General features: G+C 42.4%; 2 protein-coding genes and 1 non-coding gene across 3 annotated transcripts; 1 reads left to right on the top strand and 2 right to left on the bottom strand.

Moving 5' to 3' along the window:
• On the bottom strand, window positions 1-10502 carry MAGT1 (magnesium transporter 1). Its single transcript, XM_069015660.1, is given in 12 exon segments — window positions 1-1469; window positions 2449-2539; window positions 2993-3067; window positions 4636-4699; window positions 5877-5966; window positions 6297-6437; window positions 6893-7033; window positions 7992-8109; window positions 8978-9147; window positions 10267-10380; window positions 10382-10469; window positions 10471-10502. Coding segments are annotated over 12 exon segments (1140 nt in total). The 3' UTR covers window positions 1-1453.
• A 1408-nt stretch (window positions 10503-11910) lies between these two features.
• TRNAL-CAA (transfer RNA leucine (anticodon CAA)) lies at window positions 11911-12027 on the bottom strand. The gene is made up of 2 exons: window positions 11990-12027; window positions 11911-11956 (listed from the first exon to the last, which is right to left on the bottom strand). It is a non-coding gene; the product is annotated as a tRNA-Leu (tRNA).
• A 191-nt stretch (window positions 12028-12218) lies between these two features.
• COX7B (cytochrome c oxidase subunit 7B) lies at window positions 12219-14475 on the top strand. The gene is made up of 3 exons (XM_069015659.1): window positions 12219-12338; window positions 13602-13726; window positions 14276-14475. The coding sequence occupies exons 1-3, from the start codon at window positions 12302-12304 to the stop codon at window positions 14348-14350; spliced, it is 237 nt and encodes a 78-aa protein (XP_068871760.1). The 5' UTR covers window positions 12219-12301; the 3' UTR covers window positions 14351-14475.
• Window positions 14476-14562: the final 87 nt, after the last annotated feature.

The raw sequence follows: 14562 nt of genomic DNA, 5'->3' as shown, positions 1-14562 counted from the left end.
TGTATTAGACTAAAAAGTTTTATTGAAACTTGTCCAAAATCCAGTCAGGCACACAATTTATCCATTCCACTAAGGTTTATCATTCTATATGGCATAGAAAAATGCATCTCAACAAGTTGAAACATCAAACAACTAAATTAGTCAAGTTAAGGCACTTGAGATGTGTATTAATTTAGCAAAACTGCATAACATTCTACTTGGAGAGATACAATCCTTTCTGAGATTCAATTTCAAACACCCAGATTCTGGAACCCCTTGAAAGAGGGGAGAGGCAGAAGCAGGAGACAAAAGTCTCTCTGACTCCAAGCCTCTAAGGCCACCACAGCCTACAGAAGGAAGTGTTACTGAATCAGGCTGCAAAGATTTCCTGTAGTACAACTGCTGAACTGCACAACAGTTTGGGCTGAGGCACACTGTCTCCCATTCAGGAATTCTTAAGGCAAAGCATCTTTGTGAGTGAGAGAACAAAAGGAGAGAGCAAGCAGCACATGCATTCAATTGTAAGGCTACCAAATGTGTCCTGGGGTAACAACATTTATCCTAGTAGTAGACATCTCTGCTCAAAGGATAAAAATGTGGAGAAAACAAGTGGAGAATGCAAGAACTTACTATAGCGACCACAAATCTGGTATCTGTTGGTTTGCCAGGGTTCTAAGCAGTAACTTGAGAGCCAATTAGCAACTTTGAATTCATGCAACACATAGATAGTTACCTTTGTACTTTTGGTTTGTATTTTTGAGAGGGTGAGTGTTGGCCAGTCTAAGGACTTTTTTTCCAGTGCTGAGTCAAAGTTTACAACTTTAAACGTTGCAGTTTCAGCATTTGGCAAAGAAAGATTTAATTAATAACTTGGTTCTACATGTTGAAAACTCCCCCTCCACCTGTGGAACAACCTCTTGCATCATACAGCAGTTAAGAACTCTTCTCAAAAATGAGATACAGCTCTACAATATGCACATTCCACACTGGAACCTGGAGCATGCTCCAAGGGTCGCACACAGGCTGAAGGAAAAGATTTCCAGGTACATGAAGCTGTTTCCTCAACCACGAAAAGGCACGACAGAGAAGCTGCTGTCACCTGATATGCACAAACAGGAAGATGATAATTCAAGGGAAAAAGAAAGATGGTGAACAGGTTATCCAAGTGGATTGAAAGTACCATTTCTAGTTAGTCCATGGGAATGTAGTTTTAAGCATTATGTTCTGAATTTCGCTAGAAGTAGAGTTGCTTAAGAAGATGTAAAGCTTATGAAAGAGAGATTGCATCTTAATACTCTGTGTCCTTCAGAGCAAATTGCTTGTTGTATTTAAGGCACTACACGTCGTCTTTGGTTCAGTGTTTACTGTCTCAGTGTAAGCAGAGGTAGCACAAACCACACACATTGAGCTCCTCATTCCACCACATCCAACTTCAGAGCCACCACCTTCCTGATGTTACAGACTCTGGAATCCTTTAGCTCATTAGGAAACTGTGAAGAGCAAAATAACAAACATTTTTATTAATCTTATAAGAAGCAAAGGTGTGCAACATTCCACTTAGCTTTTATAAATGCCAAGAAAACCAGAATGAGAAACTGGGCCTGATGCTGCTACAACAAAAGCAGCTGTGAAGTCACTTAAAAGTGAGTTTCTAATAACTCAAAAACAAAGACAACCACATCTTCCCTACAATAAAGTTAGCAGGAATACCCAAGACTGTCACAGAGACCAGAATAAAAGCTGACCAATTATCAAACAGGGAATAATTTCAGCTGTCTTCTGCTCTTGAGAAAAGTCTTCATAAAATATCAAGTTTTATTATTTAGATATTTTTAAATAAGAACACATTTCTCATAGAGAGGGCATAATATCTACCTATGGGATTAGCTTTATAGACAAATTCAGCTCATTGCAGATGGTGAAGTCATTAGAAACTGGTCCTTCAACATGTATTTATTGCTTCAAAATGCATAAAAGCTAGCAAACACATCTAAGATATCTGTATCAGTCAGACATATCTAGAAGTGGTCAAATAATAGTATTAGACTCCTTACCCAAGCAATACCAAAATGTAGGCAGCTTTAAAGCATCAGGCATCCTCCTTGTTCTCACAAATAAGATTAATAATGAAGATGTATGAAGATGGAAGAGAAAAGTAGGGGGGAAAATACATTTGTTGGCAGTATAAACTGGCTGAGATATCATTATGAAAATAGAAGTATTTTATAACATGAAATGGCATGGAAATGAGAGCTCCACAATCTTTCCTTTGGCTAGACTGAAAAATCACAATATCCATCAAACACTGGTATTTCTGCTGACTTTATCAACCAATATTGCTACTCTGAGAAACCAGTAGAGCATTTTTAAGAGAGTATTTCCTGCCAAATGAGCCAGTAGAGCTACAGTGGTGTAGCTGTACCACAAAGGCCAGGAGGGCAGTGGCTGCAGGGTCCCAGCCTGACCTACCTGTAAGGGTAGCCGTGGTATTTGGATCTGAAGACAGACAGCAGCCAGCTGAAGAACAGCACCACCAAGCCAATGCCAGCAATGCACATAACTGCAAGAGATGCACAGGGAGAGGCTGTGATGTGACAGCTGCTCCTGGAAACACCACAGTGACTCAGGTTTTCAAAGCCTTCTGCAATAGTTACAGATTTGGTCAGATGAGGCCTCTATTCATGTCATTGAGAAATACTCAATTAACACCAATTTTCTTTCAAATTCCTTCTGTGCATCAATTTTATACAAATGCTTTGAGAAAAAGTCCCTTCTTCTCCCCCTTACTAGCAAAACGCTGCATCTTCATCTCTCTCCATCTGCCAAAAGGGTTTGAGTTTATCTTGCAGTTTGCTAAGCAACTCCAAAAACTGTCAAAAATCCAAATGATTCTCCTCAGCTTAGAGGTGGGAAGTGTACAAAACCCCCAGTGCAAAAACACTTCTGCTCAATGATGTATCAAACACCCTTACTGAAAATGCCTTTGCTCAGAGAGGAAAGTATCAGTACTTACTTTTTCTTTTCCCCACATCCATGTCAGAAGTAGCAGCTTCGTGGAGAAGGACCATTCCTAAAGTAACTCCACCATCTACACACACTGTTTAAGGCTAAACCAACAAAGTACAATGGACTCAACACACTCACTCCTCATCTCCTCAATTCAGCTCCCACACCATACCTGGGGCATTAAAACTCACTGGAAAAATCAAAGACTTCCCAGCCAAATCAGCAACTATGAGGGAAAAAGCAGCTGAAAAACGTTCATAATGTGAACTTTTAAGGGAAAATAAATGCAAAGCTTAAAATACAAGATGGAATGTCTTCAGGCAGAATTAAAAACATGCATTTATTATCTCAGCTTGTAATGAAGCAGCATTCCTTCCCAGAGAGATTGGGTCCACTCCTACTGCTGTTCTCCACTGGAAAATCCCCAAAGGAATTCAGCTTCTGCATTCACTCAGCCAACAGAACAAATAAAACACATGCAGTATTTAATCCAAAAGGCTGTCTTTCAAGTGGCAATATTTCTTTTCTAATTCTTCAGATTTAAGGAACTAAAGATCACAAAATTAAAGAAGCACGGACAACACAAAAGGCCTGACACTTGCCAAGAAGGAATTTTAACAAAGCAAAATAGTGAATCTAGTGGAACAAAAGACAGAATTCCCAAAAATTTCATTCCAAGTCCAGTCCCAAGTCTCCTGCAGAAAAGAAAAATACTTATCATTGACTGCATAAGGAATCTTTCCATTTCAGACACAGCCCACCTTCAGCACAGGAGGAAAGTGACTTGAACCCACAGAAACCTCACCAAATGTAATAATTTAAAATGTCTCCAGCAACTGGTAGGTTGGGTCCATAACATGATGGATAGCAATAACACAAATAAACAGCTACAAAAAGTTTCTACTTTGAATTTGACCAAGTGGATCAAAAGTACAGTAATAGAAAAAGATCAGAAGTTCCCCTCCAAGTGCCTGTTTTAAGTTTAAAAAATTAAATATCAGAAAAAGTACTGAGTAAAAAATAAAGGTGCTGATACAGGTGGACAAGACAGGGAAGAAAACCTCCAGCCAGAAATGATTGAAGCTACAAATGATGGATCAAAAACATACATGTGGGAATAGAAAAACAGAACATTGAATTTTAAGGTATTCTTATGACCCCAAAGAAACATTTTTTGTACAAATGAGAAATGTAAAAGCTCTCAATCTGAAAGTTTCCACCTGCCTTTCTTGATAGCATGGCAAAATCCTGCATCATTAGCACAAACAAGATTATAAGGTAAGCAAAGAAATAAAAGATCAGTGATAGAGGAATGAATTCAACACCAAAGCAAGAAATAAGTGACATTGAAAAGAGACATCCATAGCAGAACAGGGAGCATCCTGAAGAATCTTTTGATTCCATAAAGATCCACAACTTGAATTCTGTATTCATTTTGGTACTTAAGATGAGAAGCAGTAAATATTTTTCTATTCAACTTAATGATCAGAGGCACAGGAAAAGCACAGTTGCCAGTGCAGAAAGGTTCTACAAGCTTCGGCATCAGTGTTAGGTGGCAATTACAGCCATGACAAAGCACCACAGAAAAGGCAGCAGCATTTGCTGACCAAAAAACTGTCACCAACCACATGCTTCTCACAGGAAGGATACTGAACAGCAGAACTATGTGTGTTTCTGCCACAAACTGGGCTTGGCTGCTTCCATGGATATAATTCTGTAAGAAACAAAGAGTAATTAAATTCAGAAAAGACTGGAGTCAACTTTGATGTGATTAACAGCTATAGAGCCTGGAACTGGGGTTTGCATTGTTTCTTTTAGGAGAGAGCAGAAGTTGGAGCACAATTTCAGCTGTTGATCATTGATTTTTGGGGGAGCTGCAACAGACACAAAAATCCTTCTTCTATTACTATTGCACAATCAGCCTCAAGTACCATCCAGATTACAGTAAGTGCAGCTACAACCTCCGTGGTCCAGATTCTCAGTCCAGCTGGGAAAAATACCATGAGATTAGGCCCTCCTGCATCCAAATGTGATCCATTCCCTGACTGAGATTCTTAGGTTGTGTACACTGCTGCTCAGCTTAAGTGCAATCCCTTCAATCTGTGTATGAACCCAACTCACTTGGCTCCAGAAGCAAGCATTTGAAATCTTTTTCACTCCTGGGTTAACAGAAAAATTGAAATTTGTGAAAGAATACCATTTTTTAATCCCTATTATGGTTGTGATGTTGTATCTAAGTAGGAAAAAAGAAGTTTAATCCACTTTCTACAGAAGAATACAGAGGGTCTGACCCATCTAACCAGGCACAAAAGGACTTTCACCAAATTAATTGCCAGAGTAAAAACATGAGAAAAGCCAGTATGTGATGTGTAAGCACCTGAGGAGATGCAATGCTCTCCAAACACTGTAACTACTTTTACAGTGCATCTCATTCTATATTATGAACAGAGCAGTATATTCCAAATTATGTTAAAAACAGACTTTTTTTCCAAGGAAGACTTAATAAATCTGAGGTCGCTAGATATTAATTTACCTCAAGAATCTTGAGGAAAGATGTTTTTATGTGGAAGTCATTAGATGAGTGTATGAGTTAACAAGACCAGGTTGAAACAGAATTGCTAAGCTCAGCAATAGGATTTTTAGCATGAAAGACTCAATCCATAAATACCTTTATTGTGCTGTAAGCAATTTAGAACTTCCACATCCCTTCACTACTGGAAATACAACATATGTGCAAGACATGTTGATTTGCCTTGCTCACTGCAGGAGAGTTTGGTCTCACACAGAGAGAAGCCAGAAGCAGAATTTGCACTCTGACTGTCTCTTAGTATCAGCCTGATTCTGCAGAAATAGAATAGAAATGCAGAAAAGAAAATGAAGGCATGACTCACCACTTGTCCTGTATGGGGATTCTTATGAGCATAGGGAGGGCCTCTAATGTGGTTCCACATCTGGCCTGATGTCATTGCTAACACAAAACACTGAAAAGGAAAGAAGAAACACTATTTAATAATGTTTCTTTTTTATTTTTAATTTAGCCCAATATCTTTTCACTTCATACCAAAATGCAGTGGTTTGGAACACAGGCTAAAAATTATCCCACTATATTTGTACAAAAGGCATCTAATCAAGCATTCAGTGAGCTGGAAAGACTAAGATCATATAATATTATCAATCTACCAAAAAGTAAAACTAACTGCACTTCATTTTCCTCTACCAGCTTCAGGAATCTTGAAATACAGAAGCTTTTAAAAACTTGAATTGCTACAAAACTCAATAGAACAGGGCAGACAAGAGTCATGATTACTCACCAGAGCAGCAAAGGCCCAGCCAGTTTTGTTATAGAGAAAATCCAGATTGCTGCCCCGCAAATACACGAGGCCTCCGATGACAGCCAGCAGCAACCCCAGCATCAAGGGTCCAGCATAGTTTGGTGGCCTTATCACACGGATCTGAACACAGGACAGCAAAATTATTGTCTCTCAGTAGGATTATACATTATACCTGCACTCCTGCTAAAAAAGCCCACAACACATTGAGTGGAAAAAACATCAACACACACGTTTTCTGTGTAATAAATCTGACTCAGGAAGTAAGCAATGCTTCTTCCACCAATAGTGTAAGTTCAGTTTCACAAAACTTCACCCTATTCAATAATTTAGAGATTGTTTTTCTTCCACAGGAAAAAAAGAGCAAGAAGGAAGGAGATGAGTTTTACCATCTTCTCAAATACAGCATTACACAAAATACCAGCGCAGAGACTGTAAGGAAATTGAAAGATGCAGCTGTGTGTCTGAACTAGATTTTGTAGACGAGCTATTTAGAGCAGCTCAGGAGCCACAGCACACAAGTGATGTTCCCCAGCTGGGCCTGCACAGAGGGGCTGAGGGAAGGGGTCTGCACTCACGTGGACGTCTGTCCTGTCGGCCACCCAGCGCGCCAGCTGCTCCGCCGCGAAGCCGCGCACCTGCAGCTCGTAGGTGTCCCCCCGCTTGGGCTTCCCCTTGGCCGGGAAGTTAATGAAGGTGGGGGCAGAATTCATGTTCAGCTGCAGGGAGAGAGTTCACAGAAGACACAGCCTGTGAAAGGACTATTTGATAACGCAATTCTATGCCATTTCTGTCTTGCAATATTGTTGCTGGATAAGAAAAATTAGCTCTTTGATTTCATTGGCCATGACTTTTTAAAAGACAGCACACAGCTGGCATTTCTGTATTTCACACACACTTTTTTGAATCTGTTTCTTCTCTAAATACTACTTTTGATAAAGAAATCTGCAAAATAGCAATGTATGATTATAAAATCCAGAAAGGCCAAAGCTTGAAGAACACGTTTCTAATGTAACACTAAGGAAAAAATTAACAAAAACAATAAGAAGACATCTCTCTTCAACTCTCCAGTTCAAAACCCTCCATTTAATAAAGTATCACTGCCTAAACTGTGTTGCTGTTAAACAGAGATTAGTACCTCCTAAAAAAAAAAAAGTTAAGATCTGCAAAACTATAATGAACTATTAATGTGACCTACAATTGCAAGCATACCTGGAATATTCTCACAGCTTGAGAAAAAAACATGGTCACACAATGTTAATAGAAGAGAAAAATGGCTGGGTACTTGAAAAGAAATCAGTTAACCCATACCAAAAGCCTAATCTATCATTATATAGTAATCTTAAAATTGTAATTGCTGTTACTAATGACATCAGTGCTTTCTATCTTGCCTCTTCATGTACCACAGAAGAATTCCATTAAGAATTACACTATAAGTTATTATAGGAGACAAATTCAGGGAAAAAAGTCAAAGAAACCAATTTACTCCTTGTACCTATTCCACATCTGTCAGTTCTGTTAATATTCCTACCAACATGCTCAGACCATCTTTCTTCCAAGAGTGACAGCTTTTAACTCTTCATTCCCTTATTCACTGTAACACCAAATTATGTAACATCTTTACCTTCTTCCCAAAACCCGAGTTAAAAACAATGTTAGAAGAGAAAAGGACATTACCATCTGAAACACATCTGAGCCTTCGTCAAAATCTACCATAGCAAAAAAAATCTTGTTGGTAAAGGCACTGGAATACCTCCAGGAGTTTGCCAGAATCTGGTATTCCTCATCAGCTTGCCTGGAAAACACACCAAGTGAGATGCTGTATCAAGGGTTTGTCCACAGCACGAGTTGTAAAGCAGCTGAGGGAGCTGTGCCCACCCACCCCATCAATGGGTGCATCCCACACCCACCCCATTAATTTTCTAGGGTTAAAAAGAAAGTTTAAGTGTTAATGAAATCATTTAAGCACAAACACTTACCTACCATCAGGTGAAGCATTTGGCACCTGTTTTTTTTAAATGCAAGGGCAAGATTTGTTGAGTCCACAAACACAAGCAGAGGTAATTTCTAATTGAAAGGTGAAATAGAACCCAGCTGCTCATGATTTGCCTGGTCACAGAGCAGCAAAATGTGGCCAGGTGTGCCCTTTCTTCCATGTCAGAGCAGGGGAAACCAATAATTTCAATGGACCACCTACAGAAACCACCCTCACAGACCTCTGCCACCTCTGGATTAATAAAGGAAAGGCATAATAGGGTTAAAGAATTAGAATATTATAATTGCAAATAAGTGCCAAGCAATGTATTAATTAAGAGCAACATTTAAGCTGCATGGCCAGCAATAATTCTACAAACATTTCTTCAGCAGCTCATGCCAGAAAAGCTGAGCTTCCAGTGTGTCTTTCTCCAGAAGCCCCTCAGACTAAACACTGCAAAGCAGGAATTATTTTAGGAGGAAGATAAAACTAAAGGATTATGCTGTTTTCTCACAAGCACATTACACACATATTCCCACACATTAAATTGCAAAGAGAATCCTACTCTAACTTGCCCACATGTATTCCTTCCACATGTGTGAAAGTTCAACCCTATTATTAAATTTAGTTTCCTACAGAGCATGAGATGACTTTCAAGTCCTAATTTAGGAGTAAACGGAGCTCATACTTGCACACAACACACTGTCTGTGAGGCTGAAGAGCAGTGAACATCACAATCACTGAGTAGTTTCTGGGAGGTGCCTTCACAAGGCGCCGGAATTTGTCTCCGTTCATTCGGATCACAGATCTTTTACCGGCCCACTCCATCAGCTGGTTCACTTTCTCTGATAACACCATCTGAAAATCAAGCCAGAGCAACATTGTTGGGGTTTTTTTTCCAGTCTCACAGCACAATCTTAAAGGTTTTCCTATTTGATGGAACAAATACCTGCACTGCTTTTCATAACACCAAGCAGGTGATGTGATACTTCAGTGAGATTCTGCAAGGCATTCACAGAAGCTTTTGACAGTCACCTTAACATAATTCATTAACTTCAACCACCTAGCAATACACACAGCTTTAACCACTTAACATGACCAGGCTGGTGAAGACCCTCAGCTTACCAAGCCCTCCTCACACTGCTAATTGCAAGACTTCTTTCAGCTGTACCAACTGCCTACATCCCCTCCACAGCCTTTTTTCTACACTAAGCATTAAACTGTTTCAACTTTCAAAACTTGTGACACTGGAATCAACACCAGAGATGGAACCAACCTCAACATTTCATTTTCAGCACTGCTGGAAAAGAAAAGCCTGTAATTCAAAACATATTCAAAGAACTCAGAAGTGCTCAACACTAAAACATTCCTTAAAAAGGAGACAATAGATTCTATAACATTATAAAAAGAGGCATTAATTTGACAAACTAAATGTTACATTTATCATAAAGCACTTCTCTAGTCATTAACACCATTCTTCAGATAAATATGTTTGAGGAAATCATAATATACTCTGAATTGGAAGGGAGCCAGTAGGAGCATCGAAGTCCAACTCCTGACCCTGCACAGGGCAGCCGCAAGAGTCCCACCACGATAACAGCAATAAATTATTCTTCTCTGACCTACAACTGACACAAGTATAAACACTTATGCAGCAGGATTTTTCCAAACCCTACGGGTCAAGTGCATGGAAGTAATTTGCACCTTAGTGACCGCAACCAAAGACTACCCATCCTCCACCCCGCAAATCCCATGCAGTAGGAAGACAACACTCATACAGTGCTCCTAACAAGAACCGAAGAACCTGGAAACAAAGACCTTCCCTCGCAGCGGGTTCCCCTCAGAGCCGGCCGAACCTCGGGGGGGGGGACCCGCGGTGAGGCCACGCCACCCCGCCGGGCCCTAGCCGGTCCTGCCCTCAGCCCGCTCAACGAGAACGCGCCCCAGCGCGGCGTGGAGCTTCCCGGTGTGTCTCACCTCCTTCCGCCTCTGCCCCGCGGCCCCGGGCCCGCCACATCCTGCCAGCAGCAGCAGCCCCAGCGCCAGCAGCGGCACCGGCAGCGCCGCCATCGCCGCCGCGCTCCGCCCCGCTCCGCCCCGCCGGCAGCGAGGCCCCGCCCGCAAGACGCCGATTGGCGGAGGCGCCGGCTCGTGCGTCGCCGCCGGCCTTCGATTGGCCTTCGCGGGAGCGCGGCGAGCTGGAGCCGCGCCATTGGTGGAGCCCCGAGGGGTCGGCGAGCCCTGAGGGGTGGGCGGGCGAGCCCCGAAGGGAGGGCGAGGTGCGCCCTGAGGGGAGGATGGAATGGGCCCTGAGGGGAGGGCGGAATGGGCCCCGAAGTGCGAAAGGATGGCGGGGTTCCAGGGCATTCTGAGGTCTCTCGGCCGCTCCCCGTGCTCAGCAGAATCACAGAACCATCACGGTTCGAAGGGATCTCTGGAGATCATCCGAGAACAGGTGACACAGTGTTGCCCACTAAGATACCGGATTTGTTACCCGGTGTGCAACGAGCCAATAATTACACACAGAGAGAGAGACGTTGCTTTATTTCAGAGTTGTGCTAGCCTTGGCTGCTCAGTGGTGTTCCACAAATCAAGCACACCAACTCTCAAAATTTTTTACTGTTCATACGCTTTAGCAAACAAAGGAACTTGTGTTCATTGGATACAAGTAATGTAGTTCTCTTATTAATTAGTATTCTATCTTCTGTTGGTTAATGCTTCTCTTTGCTTCTCATACTAATTAGTGCACATGCTCCGACTTTCTCCTCTTTTTGGTCGGTGTGTTGGTGATCTGCTCTGCTGGAATTACCTTTTGCCCGGCTGGAGCTGATTTCAGCCCAGTTTCTGAGTTGGCTTTGTTAGTGTCTTCCTTATTGTGGGAGTTCTGCAAAATGTCCTTGTGGCCTGTAAGTTCCACATTCTTTGTGTCTGCTATCAGTGGCACATCCTCCTTCCCAAGCTTTGTTAACCTCCCCCTAGGCCTGAGATAATTGAATGTATCAAGCCATAAACCTTAACAAGGCAGTTTACCAAAAAGTAATTTTTTTTTTCCCAGCATCTGGACATCACTTAGAGCTTGCTACCTGCTGTTTCATGGATTAAATATCTTTCCTTGTTGATTAAGCTAGAAAGTATACAAAGATCAAACATCGAAGAACATCCTTTCCTAAGAAAATTTTACATAATGCACATTTTGAAGCAACACAAATGCGTGCAGGTGAGTTTTGAATGTCTCCAAAGAGGGAGATTCCACACCCTGCCTAGGCAGATGTTCCAGGGCTCTGCCACCCTCAATGTAATGAAGTTCTTCCTCTTGCTGCATGAGATACACGCTTCGTGTTATACACACACGCTATAAATTGCTGGGTCGTGCGTTACAAATATTGTTAAAATCCAAATGCACTGGGGAATTCCTCAGCATTGTGGTGGCTTATGGCTCTGTAAAGAATCGCCAGAGAGAAACAAAGGTTTACTCACGCTTCAGGATTCATTTGCCTATTCGAAGACACTGTTAAAATTATTCCTGGTTTCCATTTGCAGTAAAATCCCGGAGTTTATCAACTCGGTCCTTTTGTGAATTTAAGTTAACCCGACCACGTGGGGGGGGGAAAAGAAAAGTGGTGTCAGAAGTGGGATTCGAACCCACGCCTCCATACGGAGACCAGAACACCCAAACCCGCCGCGGGAAGGCGCGGAACGCCTTGAGTCTGGCGCCTTAGACCACTCGGCCATCCTGACACTGCGTCTGCAGCCTCGGCCACGACTCTCTTACCGCTGTCGTCACGGCCGCATCCGCTTTTCTCTGTCTCCCGGCCCCTCACGGAGAGCCCGTCTGCACCGGGGAGGTGCCGGAGAGCAGCCAGGGAACCACCGGCCCGGCCCGGCCCGGCCGCGGAGCTCCGCCGCAGCGAGGAGGAGCCCGGCGTTACCCACAGGCCCTCGCCGCGCCGCCACTTCCGCCGCGACCATTTTGTTCTTCACGGTCGTGAAGGGTACGCGCTCGGCTCTCATCATGTTCCCGGTGGCCAGGGCCGCGCAGAGCCTCGTCGGTAAGGATCGGGGCGGCTCCCGGGGAGTGGGGGGGTTCCTCAGGGCGTCACCCCCGGTTTGTGCCCTACCCTGTGCGGACTGTCCCTCACAGCCCCCGGCTCGCTCTGCACCCGGGGAGGGTCGTGAGGGCACCTCAGGGGCTGCGGGCGGCTCTGGCGTCCTTTGCCTCCCGCCTTTTTTTCTTTCTTCCAGCCTTTTTTATCTCCTAGTTGCTTTTTGACCTAGGACTCCCTTCCTTGGTGCTTTTTTCCCCCTAGTATCTAAAGGCACATTCTGGTCTGGTAACCTGTGGTGACAAGGTGTAGTCAATACCCAGCCCTTAAACTCAAGGTTAAAGTTACCCCTTCAGTGATACAGAGCCCGCAGTGTCTATTCCTCTGGTCCTGGGTCACGATGTGCTTATCCCGAGGTGCGGGCACCTAAAGTAAACCTGTTTTGGTAGATATTCTGGCTTTTTTATGTCTAGAAAAACGCCTTGTGCAGCCTCACAGAGCACGCGAATGATGTAGTAACATTATGGGTATCACCATCATCTTCTCTAGTCATGGTTGCATAAAACTGCAAACCATTGACCTGAGACAAAAAGCTTTTATTTTGTAATATCTTTATGCGCACATCACCTTCTCATCAAATGCTTTGTACACAGCTACCGGGCAGTTTGTGTTTTGTAGCTATTGCTTTGATTTTTTACTGTTGTCTTCTCTTTAATAAGCGTACCTTTTATAGTGTACATTTATAATGTACACCATCTGAAGATATCATTGTGTATTTTTTTCTCTATTATTTGTCTCATGCCTACAGGTTATTTCCGTTTCCTTCCTCCCACACCCTCTATCTTCAACCCCATAATTTGATGGTGAGCTTCAGCCTGACAATGTTGGGTACAACACTGCCAGGATAGATATTTATATATAGAAATCCAAAAAAGCTAGGCACTAAGCAAAACATTTTATTAGAGAAACAGTAATACTAAACAAAATATATTAGTGAAAAAGGTAACTTAGAAGATTTTTTTTTTCTTACTGGAGTTAGACATAAGGAGTAACTTTCTAGAGAGAAATTGAGAGAGCTGAAAAAAATGAAAGGATTTGTGTATATCCCATGTTTTGGAGTCATTCCAGAGTTCTAAGTCCAAAAGATTATTTTTTTCCAGCATTTTTAATCTTTTAACACTAGCACCTCTCTGTTGGTGGGAGATGAGGACTGTGAATGGTTTTTAGCATGTATTTTTGTTGATTTCTGTACTTCTGAACACTCCTCAGCTCGTGGCATCCAGCACACTGCAGTCAGACAAGCTCATCACAAGCATGAGCCGAACTTCCACGATAAATACGGAACCATGGTCCTCCTTGGAGGAGCTGCCATGTTCTCCGCTGTCTGGGGCTATGTAAGTTGGTTTGTCACCTTTTTGTCTCTTGTGACTCGAGCTGCAAACTTTAAAGGTGTCGATTCTGCCTGTTTGAAATAAATTCAGTGGTCAGAATTTAGGAGCTTCTTACATAAGCGAATAGTGATGTGATTGAGGTGGAAGTTCTGTTAGTTCCCGGCTTGATTTTGAGTTGTTACTCAAATTTCTGTGTCAGTCTATTGCTTGATTTGAAAATGCATGAGAAACACAAGTGTTCTCTATTGTATTTGGGATTTCAAACCTGTACAGGTACAGCTTTCAGCAGCAAAATTTCTGGATAAGAGTACCAGTACGGTGGTGGGGTTTTACATTGCAGATTCTTTCTTCTAAAGATGGGTAGTTTGAAACAGAAAACTGAACCATTTAAATGCTATTCAATATAAATATATTCCACTTGTTTAATTAGAAAATTAATGAGATGTCATGTTCTAATACAAGAAATCTGAACTGAAAACAATAAAAATAGCCCTCTGTCAGAAGGTTTCTTTGATTTCTGAGTTAATAACCTTGGGTTTTATCCCTTTACAGGTGTTCACAAAGCTTGGCATTGCGTGGGGCGTTTCACCTGTTGGCAGAATCACTCCAAGGGAATGGAGGGAGTAACAGCCTCTGCTTCTAATGAACTGGTCTAAACTTTCACAGGGAAAATGATTGTGTAATGGCATTTGTTCCCTGATTACCACTTGGACAGTGGCATTCCTGGTCTAATAAACATACCTAGAAACCTGTCTGACTCTTTGAGGTTTCCTGCGTGCTCTGCTTCTGCTGAAGGATAAGAAATAGTGTAAAAACCCCAAGTCATTTTACACAGTCCC

This window comes from Aphelocoma coerulescens, chromosome 4A, assembly GCF_041296385.1.
Source record: "Aphelocoma coerulescens isolate FSJ_1873_10779 chromosome 4A, UR_Acoe_1.0, whole genome shotgun sequence".
Taxonomy (NCBI): domain Eukaryota; kingdom Metazoa; phylum Chordata; class Aves; order Passeriformes; family Corvidae; genus Aphelocoma; species Aphelocoma coerulescens.
Note: the sequence above shows the minus strand (reverse complement) of the source record. Positions and strands in the feature narration are given on the sequence as shown.